This window comes from Gopherus flavomarginatus, chromosome 15 (assembly GCF_025201925.1).
Source record: "Gopherus flavomarginatus isolate rGopFla2 chromosome 15, rGopFla2.mat.asm, whole genome shotgun sequence".
Lineage (NCBI taxonomy): Eukaryota > Metazoa > Chordata > Testudines > Testudinidae > Gopherus > Gopherus flavomarginatus.
The window spans coordinates 16,266,401-16,292,942 of record NC_066631.1 but is presented as its reverse complement, the minus strand read 5'-3'; the positions used below and the strand labels follow the sequence as shown (position 1 = coordinate 16,292,942).

The 26,542-nt window shown below is 40.9% G+C and overlaps 1 protein-coding gene across 3 annotated transcripts in view; it reads right to left on the bottom strand.

Annotated features, from left to right (window-relative positions):
* Positions 1 to 25,990, bottom strand: part of LOC127034861 (septin-2) — a 63,826-nt gene extending 37,836 nt beyond the window's left edge. For 2 of the 3 annotated variants that reach the window (XM_050924178.1, XM_050924180.1), the window contains exons 1-7: positions 25,877 to 25,990; positions 16,292 to 16,343; positions 14,415 to 14,514; positions 12,179 to 12,265; positions 11,332 to 11,455; positions 3,449 to 3,583; positions 2,859 to 2,976 (exon numbers count right to left, since the gene is read on the bottom strand). In XM_050924178.1, the coding sequence (XP_050780135.1) occupies positions 2,859 to 2,976; positions 3,449 to 3,583; positions 11,332 to 11,455; positions 12,179 to 12,265; positions 14,415 to 14,514; positions 16,292 to 16,318 (591 nt within the window). In that variant the 5' untranslated portion in view covers positions 16,319 to 16,343; positions 25,877 to 25,990. Of the gene's footprint in view, positions 1 to 2,858; positions 2,977 to 3,448; positions 3,584 to 11,331; positions 11,456 to 12,178; positions 12,266 to 14,414; positions 14,515 to 16,291; positions 16,344 to 21,909; positions 21,933 to 25,876 lie in introns of those variants that run through there. The other variant, XM_050924179.1, reaches the window with a different exon arrangement.
* Between the last annotated feature and the right edge of the window lie 552 nt (positions 25,991 to 26,542).

The following is a 26,542-nucleotide window of genomic DNA, read 5'->3' as shown; positions in this document are numbered from 1 at the left end:
TACAGTATTTAAAAGTCCAAAGACTTAGCCAAGACTTATCCCCACAAGGTTTATAAGCCTCTTTTTTACTTTAATTATAAGCAAATCTGGCTCCCTACATTTATGGAGAGTACAGTGCTAGGATAGGGCACTTTGTCTGACTGTCTCTCTCCCCATCAACGTTTTTGGGTTTGTAGTGACAAGGAATAGTGGTTGGATTTAGCTAACGTGTGCTAGTTAAGCCTGACCTAAACTTAACCACTTTTCCTAGTCAAGACAAACCCTTCATCCATCTTACAGAAAAAACAGATAAACCAAATAACCTCTGAATAAAGATCCAGAACCCATTCTGAAGGAGTGCTGGAAAACATTCAGGTAGGTGCTCAAAATGCCAGTGTTCCCAACTACACAAGCAGCAAAAATTCTTCTAAATCTTTTTGTACATTTTTAGGAGCTTTCTACTCAAACTATCGCCTCAAAGCACCTATTGTTAATGTACGAGCATTCAACAACATATACTATACTCTTACAAAAAAAGTATCAGAGGTGTAGCTGTGTTAGTCTGGATCTGTAAAAGCAGCTAAGAGTCCTGCGGCACCTTATAGGCTAACAGACGTATTGGCGCATGAGCTTTCGTGGGTGAATACTCACTTCACTGGATGCTCATCCAACCAAGTGGGTACTCATCCATGAAAGCTCATGTGCCAATACATCTCTTAGTCTATAAGGTGCCACAGGACTCTGCTGCTTTTACGAAAAAAGGTTTTGCATACTGTAAGTGCTTATCAATTACAGTATAATTTAAGGTTTCAGAGTAGCAGCCGTGTTAGTCTGTACCAGCAAAAAGAACAGGAGTACTTGTGGCACCTTAGAAACTAACAAATTTATTAGAGCATAAGCTTTCATGGGCTAAAACTCACTTCATCAGATGCATGCAGTGGAAAAATACAGTAGGAAGATTATATATATATATATATATATATATATATATATATATATATATATATATATATACACACACACACACACACACACACACACAGAGAACATGAAACAATGGGTGTTACCATACACACTATAATGAGAGTGATCTGTTAAGCTGAGCTATTACCAGCAGGAGAGAAAAAAAAAACTTTTTGTTGTGGTAATCATAATGGCCCATTTCCAGCAGTTGACAAGGTGTGAGGAGCAGTAGGGGGGAAAAATAAACATGGGGAAATAGTTTTACTTTGTGTAATGACCCATCCATTATTCAAGCCCAATTTAATGGTGTCCAGTTTGCAAATTAATTCCAATTCAGCAGTCTCTCATTGGAGTTTGTTTTTGAAGGTTTTTTTTAGTTGTAATATTATGACTTTTAGGTCTGTAATCAAGTGACCAGAGAGACTGAAGTGTTCTCCAACTGGTTTTTGAATGTTATAATTCTTGACGTCTGATTTGTGTCCATTTATTCTTTTACGTAGAGACTGTCCGGTTTGGCCAATGTACATGGCAGAGGGGCATTGCTGGCACATGATGGCATATATCACATTGGTAGATGTGCAGGTGAACAAGTCTCTGATAGTGTGGCTGATGTGATTAGGACCTATGATGGTGTCCCCTGAATAGACATGTGGACAGAGTTGGCAACAGGCTTTGTTGCAAGGATAGGTTCCTGGGTTAGTGTTTTTGTTGTGTGGTTGCTGGTGAGTATTTGTTTCAGGTTTGGGGGCTGTCTGTAAGCAAGGACTGGCCTGTCTCCCAAGATCTGTGAGAGTGATGGATCGTCCTTCAGGATAGGTTGTAGATACTTGATGATGTGTACTACAGAGTATGTTTGAAGGCATGAGTGAAGAACTGCTTTTAAAAATTTAGGAGTATCAATTTTAATTTGCAAGATTCAAATCCATAATGAGAATTTATTATCCACTACATATTTGTGCCCCATATACAGAACTTATCAGAGGTTTAATGTCAATTCATTCCCATAACTCTTACTTCTTCCAAGTGCAACTTATTGCCAGCTAGATTTGTATTGGTTCTAAAAGGTTAAAAGACTGACAAACTAGACAGCATCAAGTTGACCCAAAAGTAAGATTTTAATTGAAATATTCTGTGGAATAGTAATATTGCAGTTCAAACTCACAATCAGAATTAAATTTTTCTCTGTTGAATGTTGTCATATATCAACCTTGGCACTTACCCATAGCCCTCCTTAACTCCACAGTTTTAAAGAATCAGTGAAAAAAATAAATTAGCAAAGATTACATTTTCTCATTCATTGTGTAAATTTTGTCAGATGTGGTAAAATTTAAAATGCAATAAGTAATAAAAATAAAGACTACCAAAACCATAAAAATACATACTACCACTGTAAAACCCACCCTAGCAGCATATCGGCAGGAAAATCAACCCTTGGAAAGGCTCGGCAAACAATAAGGTAGGTAAATCTTTCAACAGTGAAAGATTTACATTATCAGCTCTGTCTGGTAAACTTCCTTCTCCAGTACAGCCCTAAGTACATCCTGATATTCATGCAAACAAATAATTGTCCTATTAAAAACTGATGCAGGGAGACAAGCTTCTTTTAATAGCAATGAGGTTAGACAACACATCTTGATAACACTTAAAAATCACAGGGAAGTGCTGCAATAACCTTTTGGGACACATACACTTCCCCTTGATCATTTCTACACTGCGGGCCAGACGTTCATCTGGGGTAACTTAGCGTAATGCCAATAACTTCAGTGGAGTTACACTGATTGACGCTAGGTAACAGTCAGGTCCTATGTCTGAAATGGTCTGTGATTCAGCTAATGGTGTTCAACCTGGGTTTATTTTTATCTGGCTCAAGCCCTCTGCTGGACCACATTTTTCTGACACTTGGTCGTTATATTTACCCTTCTCTTCAGCCTCTCTCTCTCCTTCAGTGTCAGAGTGTCAGCCTTGGCAATCACAGGGACAATGTTGACTTTTCCATGAAGAGCTTTCATGAACTCTACATCTAAAGGCTTCAGCCTACAAGTAGGAAAAAAGAAAACAAAAACAAATTAAACCTAAGGGCCTGTTAAGCATACATATTAAGTGGCAAGTATCAGGATTATTGCACTTGTACTAACAATACAGAAGTAGCCCTTAATCCAAGGTATCTATGTAAACAATCTGTCCTGTAAATTTAAATGACTTGGAGCACTTATCTATTGAGCTGCTCATGTAAGGATTGAAATGTAATTAAAGTTTCCATCTCGATAATATGAATATTACCAGCTTTTATGTTTCTGAGAATATTTATTCCTCTATGTTAAATTCCTACTGGAACAGAGACAAAGCAGAAGGAGGTCATTAAACCCAAAGCCTGTTTTAATTGAGTTGGCTAACTGACAACTGGGAAGTAACTCCATTAATATGAAGGTTAGTCTCCAAGATAGGGAAGTTACTAAACTCATGCTAAGGACAAAACACCCTAAAATACAAGAATTTATTTTCTTACCCATGCCCAAAGGGTGATATGAAGTAAAAACAGCAGTGGACTCTGTTGTCTATAATGTGGCGCCTGTTCAGACCACTCTCGTCATGTAGGTATCTTTCAAACTGATTGTCAATATAATGGATGATTGTTTTGAAGCTGTGGTAGGAAGAAACAGAGGCATCTTAACCAAAAACTTACAGCCTGTATTTTAATTATTTGTGATGGCGAAGGGAGGGGCAAAGAAGGAATGTGATTAACACTTCTGAATTGAAAAATTCAGTTTCCTAATACTGTCTCTTGTGGAGCACTTTTTTGACGATGAATTAAAAAAAACTGTTCATTGTGATATACACAACAACCTGCCCCATAACTACTTATCTCTGGAGCAACTTTAAATTCACTTCTGTTCGGTGAAAAGGTTAACTGCAAGTTCAGAGATAAACTCAATGGTGAGACAAGACAAAGACAGGAACATAGGGTGGTTTTTTTGGTTTGTTTGTTTTAAACCCGCTGACAAATGGCATAGCCAGGATATCCTCTTGATTAGCAGTTTGACAACCCTGACCTTAGAATCAGGTTTCTATAGTTACCTATAAAAATTCTGGTATTTCAGTCCGCTTCAATTCAGTCTAAATCTATTTGAAAGACGCGTGCTCAAACATCGTGTGACTTATTAAGCTATTTTTGCCATCATCCAGAAACCTCTTATATTGGCAAATTCTTACTTATCTCAAGGCAATTTAAAATATGCATTGGAAGGAAGTAATGGAATGTCAACTTACATCTGATATATTAACTGACCTCACAAACAGTGGCTATTAAAAGTGAAAAATAAAATTATGGCTTTTTTTAAAAAAAAAGCATGTACTACTGAGCAGATTTGTTGTTTCTGAGCACCCCAATGTGTACTAGGTGTCTTTTTTTTTTAGATTTTGATTTTTTTTTGTGAGGCATGTTCCTTGCTCCGAAGTGTTAACAATTTAAGTAAGTTTGGTGTGACAACAACAAACAATGAAGAGAATGGAGAGATGCAAGGGAGCCCAGAGGATACAAACATAAGACTAAGCAGATACTTTGTGCCATGGGTACATGTCAAATTTACCATTGGACATGCAAGTTGAGGGAGGACAAAAGAGTAGAGGTTAGACTATCATTGCCTGTTGCAAATGTAGACTGTAACAGGGAGGTTCTCTCTCTTTCAACCCTAAGGATCCTGAGCATCTGATCAGACTGAAGGCACAAGAATCTATGGTGAGGTACAGTCCTTGAACACTGTCCTCTTACCCCATTCCACCTCTTGATAGTACATTTTACTACCACTGGCAAATCTGTTATAGCTGTGCAAGTGTTGGTACAAGGGATTCTGCAGCACTAACTTCACTCAGGTCATCCATAAGAATACCTCCAAGGCATATCCCCTTTCACTGTCTGCCTTACCCCCATACAGAGCTTCAGCTCTGACTTAGGAGAAAGAGGGACAGAATGATACTGTCAAGATGGGGCTCTCGTCAAATATCATCATATTTTTATTCCCTTTTGCTCACAGAAACGGAAGAGATTATCTCGGTCTACATGTCTTAAATATAACAAACAAGCATAAATGATATAAGTAGGGATATAAAAGGTTAACCGGTAAGCAAGTCTTACCCATTAACCCTCCTTAACCGTTAACCCCAGGCCAATTGTTTAAACAGTTAAATTTTTAAATGGTATTTACATCCCTAGATATAATTAAAATCCACAGAAAAAGTTTACTGAACTGTTGGAGAGAGACATCTAACCTTAAGTCTGAAAATATCATTATAACAACCTACATCATGATATGAGGGACTGGAAGTAACCAGGGCCAAGACAGACTTCTCATTGAAAGCATACTCTCCCCCCCAGCTCGGTCATGTTTTTATACACACTGAAACAGAATTATTAGCAAGTTTTAAGCTTTCTGATTTACTGGTTAACTCTCATACACATCTGTTTACCTGGCATTTCTTGCATGTCTTATTATTTTTTATGTTACTGTAAAACCTAGATTACAATAGGCATTTAAGGTTTACATTCAAATGCAAGCAGAAGAGATGCCTCCAATATACTGTGGTAAGCCTTCAAAAGTGAAACTACAGTAACCTGGAAATACATGGAAGATGTAGATGTCTCCTTTCTGGCACAATCCAGGGAGAACCCATCTGCAAATTGATACCTTCTTTAGGTCAGTGATATTAGTAATAGAATTAACATTCATATTTCTAGTGTCTCTCATTTATACTTCACTGGTTATACATTCTGCTGCAGGGAAAGAAAGTACAGAGCAGAAGAAATGTCTTAAAAAATTACTTTCGCGAAACTTCAGTATTTTCTTGCTAAAACTCATTTTTAAGATCTAACATTTGTAGTACCCAGACATGTTGAAAGAGGACAATACATTTTATGTTGCTATTGATCTTTTAAACAAAACTCCATTTAGCTGGAGAAAGATAATAAGATTGAAGAGACATGAATATTAGAACAGAAACCAAGAACAAACAATGGGAAAACACCCCTGGTTACAAGTTTCTTTGGCAACATAATTGGTTTACGTGCAGTTTTATAGTCCTAACTGCTGTAATTTTTCCTATAAACGTGGCATTAGTGTATGGTACCTTCTGATTTCCGGGAAACACCTGGCTTTGCACCACTATGATATCATTACTTAGAAGACAGCATATCCTGTACTATATACCGTAACGGCAAACGAGGTAATCATTACATTAAAGAGTTCATTTGGGAAAAATGGAAAATAAACCTGAGCTGCCAAAACACACAAATTCAGCCCCACAAAAGCCAGGAACAACAGAACTGATAACTATCAGCAAACCAGTAAGTGCTATTGAAAAGTGACCTGTCACACTGGGACAAAGATGAAACAAAGAAAATATACTGAATACCTGTATTAAACAAGTGAGTTTGGTAGCTGTATTGTTGTCAGTAGTACCTTTGTTGACTGCCTAGTCCAAGCCAGGACTGAGGGAGACTGCATGCAGTTAAATAAGCTGCAAAGGCTGTGTTTAGTTATTTTGGGAACCAGAGCACCTTGTCTTGTTAGGATTCTGAAACTGCTATAAAGAATCCTCCGTCACACTTCAGATTAAGGCTATATTTATAAGTTACATACAAAAAACAATGTTAAAAGAGTGTTAAGGTTTCAAAGTGAAACAATCATGTTAGGAAGTGCCAGAATTAAGACTGCCTAAAACATTCATTCACTCCCCTAGAGCATATGCATTATCATATTTTTTTTCCCACAGGGAGCCTGCTGCACTGAGTGTACAGGACACACCGTGCTCACTTAATGTGCAGCTGTTAAATGGTTTGGTTTATCCTCATTTGTGTGTGCATATATCATTAAAGTTAATATATATTAAACCAGAATGTGATAAAAAACCATCATAACTAATTCGTACAACGGAGTTAGATAAAGGTTCCAAAGGTGTTAAGCTCTCAAAAGCTAGGAAGTGCCAGGATTGACTGTCCAATCTTAATGTCCTTCCAACAGAGTTTTTTGAACGTTACCTCCCAAGGTTTCTAAAATAGCAAACTAAAGAAAATAAACTCCATCATATGATCACATGGGTCAGCACCAGCATCGGAGTTTTTTAGATCCACAGCACAGACTTTGAGCTAATGGAGTAACTGGTAGCAATAGTAGAGTAGCATCCTCTATGTAGACCAGTAACTAGATGAGAGTGAGATACATGCTTTACCAGGGGGCTTTACAGACATTTGATGACAGAATAATCAGAAATCCTGGGTTCCATCCCACGTTCTGGAGGGAAGTGATCTCTAGTAGTTGCAAACCCTTATGCTCTGTAACCCACAAGCCTGACCATCTCTGTCCTGTCTTCTCCAATCTGTGCCAATCCAGTCCCAGTCTTGTCTCTTCTCCTCCTCCAGCTCCTCAACCTATCATTATCTCCCTTCTCTTCCCCAACACACTTCATATCTGGCTCCCAGTTCAAGACCCAGTCTTCTCCCCTCCTCTGTCTTACAACACTCATCTCCCTTCCCAGACTGCAACTTTTCAAAGGCTTGTAACTTCTTCCAATTTGGTCAATTTTTCCCCACAGAAACAGCAAAAGGCAATTCCTCTTGCTAAATTTCAAGTCTCTGCTCGAAAGTATGGAGGACACTATGGCTTCGCAACAAAAATAATTATTACAGCTGGGCTTTTTGGTTTGGTTTGGTTGTTTTAACATGGACAAAACAATGTATTTTTTTCCTAATCTGACTCTTGGAAAGGGCTGAACCCTTTTTGCTGAAACTTTCCAAAGCCTTCAACCTTAGTCATACACCTGGAATGAAAAAATCTCAGCCTGAAAAGTTACAATTTGGCAAAGTTATAAGCAACTGAAAACAGGGACTTACAATAGGAAGTGTCAGACAATCTTAAGTATAGGTGGTGCTACCAACTTTGCCTACAATAGTTTATAAAGTGACAGTAGAGGTCATAAGCATGAATAATATACATTATAGATGGTTAAAAGGACTTCAGTAGAAGGTGCTACACATGGTTAGAAATCACGTTTATAAGCATCAACTCGATCTGTAACAATTAATCATTTATTAAAACATTAACACTTTATAAAATGTAGCTTTTGTCTAAAGTGTCACCAAATCCTCTTCATATTCCTTAAAAAATCCCATACGTCCTCTATAATGAGGGATTCTACGTTTCCACCTCTCCCATGCACTTCTGCATAGCAGATCTGCAGTGCATTCCTGAGTTTCCAGCACAAAGACCCATATCATCATCCAGGGATATGCCTCAATCAAGCAGCTGCCAGCAGCAGCAGCCACAACAATGCCACACTCCAGAACCAAAATGGTCATTCACGACCAAGTATAGTATCAGAGGGGTAGGCGTGTTAGTCTGGATCTGTAAAAGCAGCAAAGAATCCTGTGGCACCTTATAGACTAACAGACGTTTTGGAGCATGAGCTTTCGTGGGTGAATACTCACTTCGTCTGTTAGTCTATAAGGTGCCACAGGATTCTCTGCTGCATTAACCAAGTATAGGTTTACATTAGACTAAAAGAATGCCACCCTACTTGAGATCCAAACTCCTCTTACAGCTGTTTAAAAAAGGTTTGCAAATAACACTAAGATGCATGTGGGAGTGGGAGAATAACTATTATTTTATTCTTCATTTCCCCCACCTCCTAGTGCTGCCCTTTCCTATCGACAGGTTGCTACTGACTACCTCCTCCCAACTCCCACTAATTGCCATTGTTCCTCCTAGGATGGGAAATACATATAATATATCCTTGTCTTGCTCTTTGAAATATAAACGCTTGAATTTGGCCCTTCAGTGAATCCAAAGGCAGAAAGCAGAGGCAGTTGGGTGGGATACCTAGTCAAGAAGATACAGTGCATTATTGCTAAACTGTTAATATTAGCCATGTGGCAGAAATCATGCTACATTGCATCTCATACAACCATTCAATACTTTGATCAGAGACATTCATTTTAGTATGACAACATGGTAAGGGGGTGAGATTTCGCACGTTCCGAACTGGTGCGTTTCCACAAACACCATATGCTGGCAAACCCTAACTGCACCAAATGTTAGGTTAGAGGAAACAGTGAGGATATCATTGAGAGAAGGTAGTTATGCATGGATTCAGGTCCCCAATCAAGACTTAGGCTTGTACTCAGTGGTAATACTGCAGTGCTACACGGGAAGTACTACCTTAGCAGTGCCGTCCTTTGGATGAGAAGTGTAATTTAGCTCTCTGTTGTCTCCATAGCTGCCCTAGTGAAGACTTTCTGAAAAGGCCAAGGGACATTTTGTGTGCTCTGACTACCATTCCTTCTGTCACAATGAAACAAGTTTTAATGGCCAAAGTGGTTGTTAAGCTACGTCTACAAAGGATACTGTTTCCTTGTGTGTGCACACAACTATTCATAAAGCTTCAGTACTTAGATAAGACAAAGCAGACTTTAAAAAAATTATTATGGAGGGATGGGGGACAGGGAAAAAAATTAGACATGAGAATCATTGTGTAAATCTTCCAAAAGATACACAAGCGCAATTTTGCAGGAAAATTGTTTCTATCGTATACTGTGAAGTCACAGCTTGTGTTCTGAGCATTAACACTGAAAACCTAGTACAGAATTTTATAGTAAATTATTCAGATGTGTCCGACTCACCATGGAACTACCTTGCTTGGAAAGCCTGTACTGAGGAAGGGGGTGGGGGGGAGATCTGAACTTGTAGGTCTCTAAGAAACATCTTAATAGAATAAACAAAGGGCATTAGAACACAATCAACAGGAAGTTCTCATTGTAACACAATACACTGGCTTAATAGCTCTTAATTCCAGCGAAAGGAAGCTCAAGTCAACATTGCTGACAATGAGCAAGAGTGCACTGAAGTCCAGAAAGATACTTAACAGTTATTCAGAAGTCTCTGTTTTGATTAGTTTAACAACATAGACTGAGGACAAGGAAACTGAAGATACAATTGCCACTATCACCACACTTTTGACCCTTCATCCAGTGTATTTCAAGCACATGTAAGAGACATGGTAAAAGAAGCCAATCGCTCCCATTTCAGAGTGGTCTTCTTGCAAAGCGCTCCACAGGAAAAAAAAATATACCAGTTTGCCAACTATATTCTTCACCATTATCTCAAATGTTGTCACATGTACACCACCACAAGATTTTGAAATGTGGTGTTTGTTAATTGCAGTTACATCAGCTGTTTATCTCCTTCACAAAAGCTTGGTCTTATGACTATTTATTTCCAGTGGCATAATGTGCAAATAAGTCATCTGCTTATTTAATGTTTCTTTTCTCTGTTCAGTGCGGCTTCATTACAATAAAAATGAATAGCCAAGAGAAATTAATTTTACCAGGGGTTCTTAGCTTCCAATTGTATAGGATGTACAAATTATCTAGACTTCCCAGTTGGCATGCCACTCACCAGTGACAGTATATTGTATTTTCATTTAAAACCCAGCTACCACAGGGGTAGTTTTCCTTCTTTAAAAATAGGATGGAGCTATCCTTCCTTTCTTAATCAAAATGCATAAGTAGGGCCCTACCAAATTCACAGCCATGAAAAACATGTCACGGGCCATGAAATCTTGTCTCCCCCCATCAACTCTGGTCTTGTGTATGCTTTTACCTTATACTATACAGATTTCATGGGGGGAGAGCTGCATTTCTCAAACTGGGGGTACTGACCAAAAGGGAGTTGCAGGGCGGGTCACAAGGGTATTTTAGGGAGTTGCAGTATTGCCACCCTTACTTCTGTGCTGCCTTCAGAGCTGGGCAGCTGGAGAGTGGTGTCTGTAGGCTGGAAGCCCAGCTCTGAAGACAGAACTGACGCCAGCAGCAACGAAGAAATAAGGATGGCATGGTATGGTATTGCCACCCTTACTTCTGTGCCGCTGCCTTCAATGCAGGGAGTCCTTGACCCTCCCTCTACAAACCCCACACATACGTCACCTTTCCCCTGTCCCTCCATTCCCACACTTCAGATTCTGTATTTGCCAAATATCAGAGAAACTATTTGGTAGAAGATTACTATGAAAAAGAACAAAGTATGAGAAGTTTACAGACTAGTTTTATAAGTGTTTTCTTTCCAGATAAATATGGGCACGGGTAGGAAGACACACTCGACTGTGATCCCAAGATAACAATACATTGCTATCAAAAAATAAAAAACAACAAAGTGGTTGCTTCCCCTTTGCAGGTCAAAAAATACAGGAACAATACACACTGTTCTCCAAAGACCACTCCCATCCACTGAATCATCAAGGTACATATAAAAAGGAGAGAACAAAACACTAGGATTAACAAATACACATAACAACATAAGCAGAGATAGATTTAAAGATTCATTTTGGTGGCTAAAACAGACATACCAGTCCTGGCTGTTAATGGCATCGCCATATCCTGGTGTATCAACTACAGTTAAACGGAGTTTCACCCCTCGCTCCTCAATCTCTACTGTAGAAGCTTCGATTTGGACTGTTCTCTCTATTTTCTCTATAATAAAATAATGTTTTAAAAATTAGCATTTCTCTTGTCCAACCCCACAGATGCCTATGTACCAGATTGGTTATGATACACTTTAAATAAGTTACACCTTCGCCACTATGTAATGCAGAATCCTTCAGAAAAACACATCAAATAAGCTAATACAAGTGTAAACACAACTTATGATTAACTGAAATACCCAGAATATAATAAGTGGAGAAACAGTGGTATGTCACATGTAATGATGCTGCGGTGATCTTTTTTTTAATGTATTAATTTTTTAACTTTCAGAAGAGTGCTAGATTTTTTACATACAGGGAGTTCCTTGTCCTAAAGAGTTTATAATCTAGATTTTAGACACGACCACTGCTAGGTAACAATCAACTGGAGGAAGTGGGGATTACAGTAAAATCACAAGGTCAATTTAGGCATATAGAAATCTTCTGGAGCTTGGGGTTTTTTTAATACTCGTTGGAGTAACAGCAGAAGTGAGTTTGTAGGAAGGAGACATCAAACTTTCAATTATGAGAACAGAGTGGTTTAACCAACAGTGATTGGGAGTGCTGTTCCATGCATCAGTGGCATGGAAGAAAAATGAAGGGGGCTTCATGGCTGAAGTCATTGTCAGAGTGGAGGAATAATGGTGAGGAGGATGTGAAAGGAAACAAGTTTGGAGATGTGTACTTGGACTGAATGATGTAGGGCCTTAGATAAGAACACAGTCAAATTTACCTGCAGCTCCAGGAATGTAACGTTCTGGATAAAGATCAGTCAGGAATAAACTGTTAATTAAGGTGGATTTTCCCAAACCAGATTCTCCTGCAAACAAAATCATTTCAAGTAATTAAATACCTTCATCTTCTTTAGCAGCCTCTCTGTAACCCCACAAATCTACATAGTGGAGTAAAAATAATTTGTTCAGCCAGGTCCATCCTATCTTTTAAGATAAAAACATCACAGGCTCGGCTAAGCAATGCTAAAGAAAACAAACAACTAATCATTGATGCTTGCTTACATATATGAATGCATGAAAATTCTAAACATAATCTATTACATTTAACAGTGCAAGCAAAAGTGTCACAACTGCAATGATCACATATATACAAATACCCACTTTACACCACAGCACTTCCAAGTCTTGAATTAAAACAGTTGCAAAGTATTCAAACCTTTTCTCTTTTACTTATGAAATCAGAAGCCATAACATTTGAGTTCATGTTTTTGAAAGTTTTGAGGTTTTCTTAAGCTAGAGATGCAAATCAGAACTTTATTTTTTAAACCGCTGTAGCACATCAATGTAGACACTACATTATGCTGATGCGAGTGGTTCTCCCATCAGTGTAGGTAATCCACCTCCCAAAGAGGTGGTAGCTAGGTCGAGGTAAAAATTCTTCCGTCATCCTAGCACTGTATACACCAAGGATTAGGTTGGCTTACTACACCATTCAGGGGAGGAGATGGGATTTTTCAACCCTTGAGCCACGTAGCTAAGTCCACTGAATTTTTAGTGTAGACCAGGCCCAGGTTAAGCACAACTGGCAACCATGTGTAGCATCCTTGCATTCAGACTACATTTATTCTACACTGCAAGAACTAAAGAAAGCAACAGAGAATCTTTTAATCTTCACTTGGAAAGTTTTATAATTCTGAAAGTTTACAATCACTTTAACTTACCTGAAACTCCCTAAAACTAGCGTGTGGCATTTACAAGTTTATCTTTGCTACATAAATTATTTCAGGAAGCTAAAGTGATCTGTAATGATCATGTATATTATATGCCAGTAAACATTTAAGAAAAAGAAAACCCTAATAAAAGCTGTCTACGCTGCTGTTGATGTTGCTAACCTAGTTTTAGATGGGCAACTCTTATATTTGTCAAGAACTACAAGACCTAATAAGTTCTACAGCAATCAACAACTACAAGTAGGAGACAACTGCTGAAACTAATTTCTTGTATAATCTTTGGTCAATGCTACAGTCGTCAGCACACAGGCTGTTTAAGACATTACATATGGTTCTTCGTGATAAAGATGTGATTTCGTTTCTCCTACTAATTTCTCAATAATATGTAATATTAAGGAAAGTATGTTAAAAACCTTCTTAAAAAAAGGAGAGTAATTTGGGTTTTATAAAAGCAATTGTAGGTTTTTTGCTTAACTAAAAGGTGAAAATACCAATATAACTCAACAAGCCAATTACTTGGCACTCAAAGTTCCTTCCAGTAGACAACACCAATTTCATATGGGGAAATTTAATCAGAGACGTTACCCTTAACGTCACACAGTGAGTCAGGGCGGAAGCAGTAGAAGAGCTAGGAATAGAATCTCCATTTCATCAGCGAGACACCACTGTGCACGCACATCCCCATTTTCAGACAGGGAAATGGGTCAAAGAGCAGTTAAGTCGCTATCTCTAATGTCAGACTATGAGCTGTGGACAAACGCTAGAAGAGGCAGGAATAGAAACCTGAACCTTTGGCTCTGAGCCATGCTTTAGCCACTAATGCTCCCTCCAAATAACTTCATAAAATAGGTAAGATTTAGTTGAACAGAATACACGAGTTTGTCTTTGTTCTTCAGTACACCAAATACAACAGCTAAATAAGAACACGTGCATACTTAGGGCTTGTCTAAATGAACAGTTAGTGCACAGCAAGCTGGGGTGTAAATCTACCCCCCCTACTATCTTGCCACATGCTAAGTGTCAGTGTGGACCCTGCTGACTGGTTCTAGCAGTTCCTTAGTGTGCTTTGATCTACTCCGCTTTGAAAAAGGGGCATATCAAAGCACACCAAGAAACTGTTAGTACGAGTCACCAGGGTCCACATGGCCACTTGGTGAGTGGCAAGCTTTACTGTGAGGTACATTTACACCTCAGCTTGCAGCAAACTAGATATTGCTGTAGACAAGCACCTAATGTGCAAGACAAAAATATTTTAACACTCAAGCAATTAAAGAAAACCACCTACCAACCACCATTAGAGTGAATTCAAAGCCCTTCTTTACAGACTTCCTGTGGACCTGGTTGGGCAGATTAGCAAATCCCACATAGCCTGCTGAGTCAGAAAACTGGAAAGAAAAACAAAATTGAATACAAGTGAAGTAAAACAAGTAAAAACATACAAATAAACTGCACGAAGAAAGAGAATCAACCAGCTACCTGGCAGCATAGCAAGACAGCCCTTGGAAAACCTCTCTCAACCCTTCCTTCCCCAAGCAGTCTTTGAGAGAAGTAAAGATACCACAGGTGCTGCGGAACAGACTTGAGCAAAAAGCTCTTCTTGGAAAACATTGACTGTACGCCCGCTAGAAAATGTTGCTATTAACATAAGCAACAGGTAGCCCTGTTTGTGACTGTAAATAGGCTTGCCTGCCCTCATGCACCCCCTGCTGGCTCTGCTAAGGCCTGGTTCAGTATCCCCTTCACTTCAAGTCCCTTTAAAACCCACAGTGCCCAGCTATTCAAAACATTCCCTTTCTGGGATCCAGTGTATCAGGTCCTGAACAAAGTTAATCAAAATAGACCTCCAATCTACAAAATCTTCATCCCAGTTTCAGCTGGGCCCAGACCCTTCTTCCTGAGGGTCAGTCCCCCCTTTAAAGTTCATTTCTTTCACCCCAGTCCCAAACTGGGCACAGCCCTTCCTACCTGAGGGTCTGTCTTCCTGATCTCCCAGCACCTGTTGCCTGGAATTTTTTGTTTTCTCCACAAGCCCTCCCTCTTCTGACTCAGGCCCTTCAGGGGCCTTTTAATTCCCCACAATGCCTGAAAGTATCTGCCTAACGAACCAACAGCTGTCTCGCCCTGTATAAGGTTTGGGTGTCTGCCCTTAAGTGCAATTTCGCAGCAGGCAATCAGCCCAAGTACATTGGACCCTGCTCCCTTTTTTTTTTAAGGGGCAGTCACTGTGTGGCAGCGACAGACTTAAAGGTGACTTTCTCAGTGAGGTATGTTAACAAGTTAAGGGAAGATTTAAATCACAAGAAATCTTAAAATCACTGACATTTACAAATTGAAAAGATATTAGAAATAGGTTCTCCTGATATAGGCTAAACATAGTGAATTTCAGCACCTAGGAATGCCTGTGTAAATACATGTAGAAACACAAGCACACTCAGTAGTAATGCATCTTGTGAGGTGGTGATAAATTCATACTCTGAGCAACTGCGGTCACATAAGTGAACAGGTTAGTAATATAGCTGAACATAAAGCTCCAAAGTTCACAGTGCTAAACCTCTGAAACAAAAGGAAGAGATAGAAATGTACCTGAAAACATATCTGATAGATTTGGGCCATAAAAATGGCTGTCCTCTTCATTGTGTTATGAACTGCCCCAAGACCTATTACAGGCCTAAACAAGAATTGCAGCCACTTGAATTCTGGGCCCTCTGAGCTTATTGATAGCAACAAATTTTTATTCAAGACAGACACAGGAATTTAACATGAAAGATAGATTTTTAATAAAATGATACACTGCAAACACTCAAACTAAAATCGCTCATCAAAGGGCAGTTATTTTACTTGCAGACAAGCTTTTTACAACTCACCCAGATGGGAAAATCTTAAATTGTAACTTATACCCAATTAAAAATTTTGCATGAAGTACAGACATCAGTCCCTCTGCATAAATACAAGAATACCAGATAAAGGAAGTCTAGCTAACCTTTGAAACTATATTACTCGGATTACATGAAAGTTCATTTTTCAGTAAAAGTCAAATTTAAGAAATATACTTGAGCTAATAAATTTTGTCGGAACGTTTAACTACTTCAGTGAAAACATGAGTATTTTCAAAAGTTCAACAGAATTATATATGACATTTGTATTATGCAAGCATCTCTTTACCTTTACTTTTTCACCTGACTGAGACATGTTCCGTCACTGCAAGTTTCAGAACCTAGAAAACAAGATCTCTGTTAGCAGTATTATAGATTAGAAGATTAATCACAAGTTTAAGCACATGACCAAGAATGGATACCTATCACATATTTATTATAATATCCAAAGGGAAATTAACATGTTTTTTCTCAACATACAGGGAGCAGTCTAGTAATGAATTATTCTGCATTTAATTTTACAGATTTAGTCACTTAATAGCTGCAACAAGTTTACCAAGTGAAGCTACTCAAATAACCTGGTTAAAGTAATCACGAAACAAAATCGTTCACTTTAAATGTTATAAATAAGCAATTGTAAATTAAGATTTTAACACACTACATTTTTTAAACTTAGTTAATTAGAACCCTGTATCCTTACATTACTTTTGCTTCTTTAAGTAGGGGACAGATGCATCCTACCGAATCCAAGGATGTACAGTGCCAGTGATGTAATTCTTAGTTTGTTTTGCTAATAATGCCCTGACACTCCCATATACTTGCCCTCCTTACCCCGCCATGAATCATTTCCTCCCCTTTTTCTTCTCAGAGCTGAAAAATGCCTTCTCCACCTCACAGGAGTAATTTACATATAGCCAAATGGACTTTAGTGAACCTTTCATTACAAAATTCCCAAACTTCTCCTATGTGCTCTCAGATGAGAAATACCAAAAGACACACAGATTTGATGGTGACAGAAGTGACTGAAAACAGTATTTTAAATGTAAATGTCATCTCTAAACACTAACACCACACTGGGTTGTGAGAGAAGCCTGGCATTTGGCTAATTCCCACTGGAAACGAAAATTCACCACAATGTGTACGCGTATGTCAAAAGTATCTGCATTTCAACACTAGCTAGCTATCTGGAAGAGCTATATATTTTGGCAGCCTCACACATCTCCACGTTTGAAAAATACTAACAGTCCATTTTATTCAGAACAGCTACATAACACTGAAAGGAAATGGAGAAGGGGAAGGAATACTTCACAGCGTGACTTGTTGACAACACAGCTCTTGGCTGAGAAAGAAGGGAAATGACCTTTGCAGACACCTGTGCACTCAGAAAACAGATGCTTCCCTGTTGCTTAGCAGTAGCGACTCTAGCCAGCAGGATGTGGCACAAGTATTAAATGCAACTGCTCAGCCAAATCCGAGTATAAAAACTTGGTCATTTATCTCTGCAAATACAAAGTAGGTAAACTCCAAGTTAACAGTAATTGCAACTTGGAGTTTAGAGGAAAATGTTTTCACAACCGGTGTAGTTTTTAGTTTCACCGGACGTTTCAAATTCCCTGCCAGCTGCACAGATTACAGCCAATCTGTTGGCAAGGTCAATTCAGCATCTTCCCTCCTCTGCCAGCCTCCTTATGTATCCAGTTCCTTTGTCTAGTGCAGCCATTGGTTGAGAAATATTAGTCTTGTTTCTATGACTCTTCTGAGTGTCTCTAACCAGGCATTCCCCACATTGTGATTCCCAAGTTGTTTTAAGTACGATTTTGTAGCAGTAGAGTTTGCTTTTATGACCCAACATGGGTTTCCAGCCAGCCAATATTATGGATCCACAAAGATGGCATAGATCAAGATTTCATTCCATAGTCATAACTTAACCTACCCATGCAACTCACTGCTTGCTCAAGTTTTGTTTCTATATTTGGAAATGTCTGTTGTCACCTTTCCCTAGAAACTAACAACATAATTCATAATTGAAGAGCACTAGAACACCACCACTGTTACAAGTGACATTTTAGTACTAGCCAAAATTACTAGGTTGGAAAATAAATGAGCTAAAATTATTAAGCTCCACTGCATGTGTACATCTGGCTCACAGAAACAAGGTTTACAATAAATAATCTTTCTAAAGAAGAGAACACATTGGTATTTTTCTTCTTCTGCCTTTCCCCAATTCTCTGACATTTTAACTCTTTCAATAGGGAGTCTGGACGTCTCCAGGGACTGGTAATAAGCCAGTGAGCATATTACCTCTTGGTTGTCAGTTCAAACCCAACCTAACTTTAGAGTGACTGAAAGGCTCAGGAAGAATGACACTACAGTAGAACCTCAGAGTTTACGAACTGACCAGTCAACCACACACCTCATTTGGAACCAGAAGTACACAATCTGGCAGCAGCAGAGACAAGAAATAAAGAAAATACAGTACACTGCTGTGTTAAATGTAAACTACTAAAAAAATTGAAAGTTTTAAAAAGAGATTTGACATGGCAAGGATATTGTTTCTGCACTTGTTTCATTTAAATTAAGATGGTTAAAAGTGGCATTTTTCTTCTGCATAGTAAAGTTTCAAAGCTGTATTAAGTCAATGTTCAGCTGTAAACTTTTGAAGGAACAACCATAACGTTTTGTTCAAAGTTAGGAACAACCTCTACTACCAAGGTGTTCGTAACTCAGAGGTTATACTGTATGTGAATTGAGTTGGTGGTTTCAGTTCCCTTCTTAGGGGCCAAACACCCATGTCTCAAAAGCTAGCTAAGCAGAAGTCTAAACAGAGAAGTCTGGGCTGAATAGGAATGAAGACAGAGCACCCTCTATCCCTTCACACTTTGAAATGATTGCTCCAGATAACGACTAACATAGAGGCCAGGCCTACACTACGCGTTTAAACCGAATTTAGCAGTGTTAAACCGATTTAACCCTGCACCCGTCCACACAACGAGGCCCTTAATATCAATATAAAGGGCTCTTTAAACCGGTTTCTGTACTCCTCCCCGATGAGAGGAGTAGCACTGAAATCGGTATTGCCATGTCAGATTAGGGTTAGTGTGGCCGCAAATCGACAGTATTGGCCTCCGGGCGGTATCCCACAGTGCACCATTGTGACCGCTCTGGAAAGCGATCTGAACTCAGATGCACTGGCCAGGTAGATAGGAAAAGCCCCGCGAATTTTTGAATTGCATTTCCTGTTTGCCCAGCTTGGAGCTCTGATCAGCACGGGTGGCAATGCAATCCCAAATCCAAAAAGAGCTCCAGCATGGACTGTACGGGAGATACTGGATCTGATCGCTGTATGGGGAGACAAATCTGTTCTATCAGAGCTCCATTACAGAAGACAAAATGCCAAAGCATTTGAAAATAATCTCCAGGCTATGATACAGAGTCCACAACACAGTGCTGTGTGACAAGCGTAACGGAAAGCCAAAGAATCACATGGATGCTCATGGAGGGAGGGAGGGGGGACTGAGGACTCCAGCTATCCCACAGTCCCCGCAGTCTCTGAAAAGTATTTGCATTCTTGGCTGAGCTCCCAACGCCTGTAGGGTCAAACACATTGTCCGGGGTGGTTCAGGGTATATCTTGTCAATTTCACCCACCCCCCCCGTGAAAGAAAATGGGAAAAAAATCGTTTCTTGACTTTTTTCAATGTCACCCTATGTCTACTACATGCTGCTGGTAGACGCGGTGCTGCGGCACTGAACAGCAGCATCCTCTCCCCTCCCCTCCCCGGTGGCAGATGGTACAGTATAAAAGGACTGATAGCCATCCTTGTCATCATCCCGTGAGTGCTCCTGGCTGTCCTCAGGTGAGGTCAGCCAGGGGTGCCTGGTAAAAATAGGAATGACTCCCGATCTTTCCCAGCAGATGGCACAAAACGGCTGGTAACCGTCCTCATCATAGCAACTGGGGGCTGAGTTCCATCAGCCCCTCACTTTCATGTCTAAAGAAAAGATTCTGTACTGCCTGGACTATCATAGCAGCTGGAGGCTGCCTCCCCCTCATTTTATCTCACTAAAAACTCACTGTTTCTTATTCTTGCATTCTTTATAACTTCATCACACAAATGAGGGGACACTGCCACGGTAGCCCAGGAAGGTTGGCGGAGGAGGGAAGCAACGGGTGGGGTTGTTGCAGGGGCACCCCCCGTGAATGGCATGCAGCTCATCATTTCTGCGGGATCTGACACGGAGCAGCTGTGCTCTCTGGTTCTCTGATACACTGGTTCTCTAGTACACTTGCCCCATATTCTAGGCAGGACTGACTCTATTTTTAGATAAAACATAAAGGAGGGAATGACCCTGGCAGTCATTCCCATTTTTGTCTTTGCGTCCTCAGCCGCCCTCAGCGAAGACCAGCCAGGAGCACCCATGACAGCAGCAGATGGTACAGAACGACTGATAACCGTCATCTCATTGCTAATTTACAATGGCACAGCAGACAGTACAGAACGACTGGTAACCATCTCTGCTACCTTGCAAAGGCAAATGAATGCTGCTGTGTAGCACTGCAGTACCGCCTCTGTCAGCGTCATCCAGTACACACATGGTGACAGTGACAAAAGGCAAAACGGGCTCCATGGTTGCCATGCTATGATGTCTGCCAGGGCAATCCAGGGGAAAAGGGCGCGAAATGATTGTCTGCCGTTGCTTTCACAGAGGAAGGAATGAGTGACGACATTTACCCACAATCACCCGTGACACTGTTTTTGCACCATCATGCATTGGGATCTCAACCCAGAATTCCAATGGGCGAGGGAGACTGCGGGAACAATGGGATAGCTACAGGATAGCTACCCACAGTGCAATGCTCCAGAAATCAACGCTAGCCTCAGTACATGGACGCACACCGCTGAATTATCGTGCTTTGTGTGTCCGCGTGCACTCGACTTTATACAATCTGTTTTACAAAACCGGTTTATGTAAAATCGGAATAATCCTGTAGTGTAGACATACCCTGAGACCTACTATACTCTGCCTAACTGTATATTAAAAACAGTCTCCGGGGCTGTTAATAGGCAAGCCCCTTTCACCCGCATTAAAATTCCCTTAATTACTTTTTAAAGTTTTAATCTGGAGATACCCATGTCAGTCACTGCAGTTCATAAACAGTACATTGTATACTTCTTGAGTGAATATTCCTATAGTTTACAATTTTTGTTCCCATTTATACTGAAGACAATTCTTGTAATACACAGTAAGCACAATTTCCCAAAAGAAGTGCTGCAGTTCTGAAGCAAAGCTACCTTAGCTATTCAAATTACTGATATGTTTATACTTTCCATTAGATCCTATTATACAACTAACGTTTGCCTTGCACCCTACTCTGATCAAAAGCTCATAGGATCCAAAGCTGTGAAAAGGGCAACTGCTGATCACATCTTAAGAGTTTGCTTAACAGTCTTGGTAACACTAGTATCTAGTTAGTTACTTTGTCTAGTATTTTACTATACCTAGCATAGGAAAGGAGGAATAATAAAACAAGTTCTACTCCTTATCACATATGTAATTCTTCAACAATGGTTTATAATTGTTTATATTATGCAACATAAGATGAACACTTTTGTGAACTATTTGGATTCCAGTTATAAACCAATGAATCAATGACTTTACAAAACTTATCAAAACCATGTGATTTAAAAGAATCCCTTAATATGCCAACAAAATACCCAAAAGTAAACAACTTTAATATGTTAGTCATATGAAACAAATTAACTTTAAAGGTCCCTAACATTCTATCCACATTGCCATTGAGGTATTGTCATTTAAAATACTATTTTACCAAATTGAAAAAAATCACTCCAGACATATTTCTAAGAAATTATTATCTACAATGGTTAAAGTAATTTCAGCTTTTGACCTTGTGGATCATAACATTGCCTGAATGGCATGGTCATATAGAAATTAATTCAATCCAGTGACAATTAGCTGAACATCAATAGGCTTTCAGAAATATTGGTCCCTCTGCTCCATTACTGCAAAACAAAACTAAAAAGATACCAGTTTAAAACTGTTTGAACATTAAGTTAATAGTAACAAAAACTAGAGAGAAGAATGGATTAGGAGAAAGTCTTTCATGTTTCTTTATAGCACCAAATCACAGTAGTACTGTGTCAGAGTACATTAGTTACAAAGATGGGACAGACTGTAGTAAGCAGTAATGACTAACAAACTACTATTATCCGCATGCATTCAACTGAGTCACACAATAAAATATGACAACGAAAAGAAATCAGTTTGATCAAGTGGGAAACCATGCCACGTATAGAAACACTATAGTATGAACTTTCACCAACACTTGGTAATAAAATTAGTGAAAATTTTAATTCAAAGCAGATAGATCATATTATGGCAGAAGGCATACAAAGACCCACCTCAAGTGTCAGAAGGCAAGCAAAGCAACATGTACAAAATGCTTCACACAGTGAAGGAAATTATAAAGATAAGTACTCTTGAATTAATAAGATACATGAAGCAGTCTAACTCTTGCTTTTACATATTTTGCCCTTCCAGCACAACAGAAATTGAATACAATTGAATTTCATTTACAAGGTTTCATTTTACAAAAGTAAGATGGGCTTCTGAAAGTAATTTTCTCTGTGCATAGGTATATTGAGCTATATTACATAATAAGTGTACTTTCGCTCAGCAAGTATGATTTCTGAACTGCATGTTCTGTACTAATGCATATTTCCGATCTCGCAGGAATCCCATCTTAAACAGTTCTCTGTGCTACAGTCCAAGGATCAGACAAAGACCAATTTCAGTTACAGCCTGTACTTGTGCAAACACAGACGCCACAAGCATGTCACCCTACCATCTTCTACCATGAAAAAAAACCATCCAGTGAGGCAGAGGAAGGAAACCAAGCCATTTCCTTTGTTCCTTTCAGGATGTAAGAAATAAACTGTTAGCAATAGCCAGTATGGGATTTTCCTAAAGGTAACGAGAAAAAAAAGCAATGGAAAATTTACAAGGAAGGCTTCTATACAGGATTATAAATAATATTTTAAACAATTCTTGAGTGACAGCAATAACCAATTCTTTATACAGATCCAGGAGACTGTGCAAGGATTCCTCTTTTCCGAAATCAATACTTGAAATTATATGCGGTTCCGTTGGTAATTTAAGAAGGAACCATAGGAGAAGTGAAAACTGTGGTAGGGGTGTGTTTGCTGGACTTGATCTTATTAGCACTGTGTGATCACATATGTGATCACTGTGTGATCTTCAAGAGTGTGGACCGCCAACAAGAACATTTGAACTTAAAACTGCGGAATGATTTCTCTGTTATCATAATGGTCTGTGACAAATGAAGTCCAAACCAGCTTCTCAAGCATGTCATAAGGAAGACTAACATAAAACTGTTCAGAACACCTCCTGCATACCAAGAAATATGGGAGTTTGGTGGAGAAGAGGATTACATTCTTCTCCAGACATACTCTTAAGATGGGTAGGGTGGTGGAGTATCAAAGTACAGAGAATTTTAAACCTAGGCCATTCCTAGTAAGGGGAAGCAATAGCTGCCTCCATATCAAAAGGCTGGCTATGCTGCTGATTTATTCAGAACGGAAATAGCTGTCACTGATTGAAAAATGTTATTTTACATGTCCGTGGCTCAGAGTAATGCAGAAGTGCATTGACTTCTTTCTCTCAGGAAACTAAGCAAGTCACTTCCATCAACCTAGAATGCAGGGATTTAACTGTTGTTTCCAAAAACAAACCTGCTACTGCTACCGCATTGGCAGGCAAGCCAAGTCAAGATAAGTTAACAGTTTAATACCTTGTATTAAGTGATATCAACCTTTTTGATATAATTTTATGGCTTCTATTATTTAACAGAGGAAATGCAATCCTTCCTAAGCAAGCAATTACTGGTAACATTTTCAAAGAGTTTTTGTATTATGAAAACATATCTTAAAATGGTCTTGCAGAAGTCTGATTACCCACTTGTTAAAGAAAAACAATTTTTGATGGAAAAAAATGAATTATATTTTATTCATTATAAGTCAGGGCAGGTGAGCAGATCCAGTGCATGGGCTGGTAAAGGTTAATGACAATTCTGCAAGACAGCTTTAAAAGTGGTGGGGAATAGGCAAAAGACATTGTGTTGTTCCATGCAAGAGAATCTGCAGCCACAAAAATAAAAGTGGTCTGAAAAGGAGTGTAAATATTAATTTAATTGCCATGATACTGTTTAGATTCCCTCCTAAATGCTGAGAAATAATCTAAGACATATAAAATAACAAAAACACATGTATCATCAGCTATCAAATCAAGTACTATGTCTTATTGTCCAGCTGTGGGATCTACATTTCAGCTTCCACATCTCCATTTTCCCTTGCTTCTAACCTCAGATTATACTTGATACTGCAATTTTGAAAGCATTTTAGGAATGCAAAATGGATTTGGAACTTCTTGGCTCCATCCACACCCAGCAGTTCTGCTTAAACTATGCAGTGCAGAGAACAACCGCAACAGCTGGGTCTTAGTCCCCTTCTAAAAAGATCTACCCATTCCTTGTTTGTTTGGTTTTTTAAATGTATTTTGTATATCTGTAAAATAGTCTTCAACAAACAGATTACAAAAGAAGCCCTGCCATTTTCTGTATTCCAGTCAGACACCTCTCTCTCCGTGGAGCCTCTAACCTGCTTTGGTTTTGTGACTTTAAAAAGGCATCGGTGCTACTTACTTAATAATTAAATCTTATTAAATCACACAGTTACAGTCCTAGACACAGCCCAAAACCCCAGAAAGGCTAGATGGGAGCTATGGGGAGCAGGAGGGAGAGAAAAAGAAAAGGAATAGTTACTGAAGAGGGTCTTTTACTCGCTTCAGACTCTCACACCCATCAGAGAGTCAGAGGGGAAAAGAGAGATGGGCTGCCTGATATGGGCTCTTTTAAGGCAGAGATGCAGCCCTCGACATCCCACTCCAGAGCAGGTACCCCAATTACAGACACCCCACCCAGGCACTGGAGCCAGCGCCAACCTCAGGCCACGAGCAGAGAGGCTCGGGGGTGGAAAGAGCCTGCCTGATGCAGCGCCAGTAGCACGAACCCCACAAGGGAACTGCCCAGCCCCCTACACACGAAAGGGGAGGGCAGTCCAGTCCCGGACAGAGTGAACAGGGGCTCCGGCTGCAGAGACCCCCCGCTTCCCTGACGGCGCGGGGGGGAGGGGGGCCTCCGGCTGCAGAGACTCCCCTCCTTCCCTGACGGCGCGGGGAGGGGAGGAGAGGGGACCTCCGGCTGCAGAGACCCCCCCTTCCCTGACAGCGCGGGGAGGGGAGGGGGAACCTCCTGCTGCAGAGACCCCCCCCTTCCCTGACGGCGCGGGGCGGAGGGGGAACCTCCTGCTGCAGAGACCCCCCCTTCCCTGACGGCGCAGGGAGGGGAGGAGAGGGGACCTCCGGCTGCAGAGACCCCCCCTTCCCTGACAGCGCGGGGGGGGAGGGGGAACCTCCTGCTGCAGAGACCCCCCCCTTCCCTGACGGCGCGGGGGGGGAGGGGGAACCTCCTGCTGCAGAGACCCCCCCCTTCCCTGACGGCGCAGGGAGGGGAGGAGAGGGGACCTCCGGCTGCAGAGACCCCCCCTTCCCTGACGGCGCGGGGGGGGAGGGGAAGGCAGGGGAGGGGGCCTCCGGCTGCAGAGACCCCCCTCTTCCCTGACGGCGCGGGGGGGAGGGGAGGGCGGGGGAGGGGGCCTCCGGCTGCAGAGACCCCCCCTTCCCTGACGGCGCGGTGGGGCGGAGGCTCCGGCTGCAGAACCCCCCTGCCCCCGGCAGCGGGCTGCACTCAGCTCCCCTGCTCTCTGCCCTGTGCTTACCTGGGCCCAACCCCCCGAGAGCCTTCGCCTCCTCCGCGCTCGCCCAACTGCCAGGCCGCAATCCGGACCGGAACCGCCCACTCCCTGCTCCTCCGGCATCCCACAAGGCACTGCGGTCGGTCGCTCGCCTCGCGTCTCTATGGTTCTGCAGTTCGCACGATACGATGCGATGTGGAGGGAAGGGCGGGGGGAAGGACCGTGGAGAAGCGGGCTAGAGCGTCTCTCTCCTGCCCGCCTCGGAAGCCGGCCCGAGAGGCAGCAGGGGGAGGGCAGCGGTTGGGGGCGCAGGGTTGGGCCTGTCCGGGCAGAGCTGTGGGCCGGGCCGCTGGGCCCAGTGACACATCGGGCAGCATGATACAGCCCCATGTGGGGCGAGGACAGCAACTTGACATCAGGGTGATGTCATTGTGTGACGTCATTGCCTCAGCATACAACGCAGCGGTGACATCATGCCATGGGAGCAGGGGCGCAAACCTCAAGGTGCTTTTGGAGCCCATTAATATCCTGTGGGCTCTGATCACTGTGGCTGCTGCAAAAGGTTTTTTAATGGTGCTTTTCTGTTATTTGTGTTACCATTGCACCTATGAGCTGCAGCCACGGACCAGGACCCCATTGTGCTAGGTACTGTACAAACACAGAACAAAAAGAGAATCCGTGCCCCCAAAA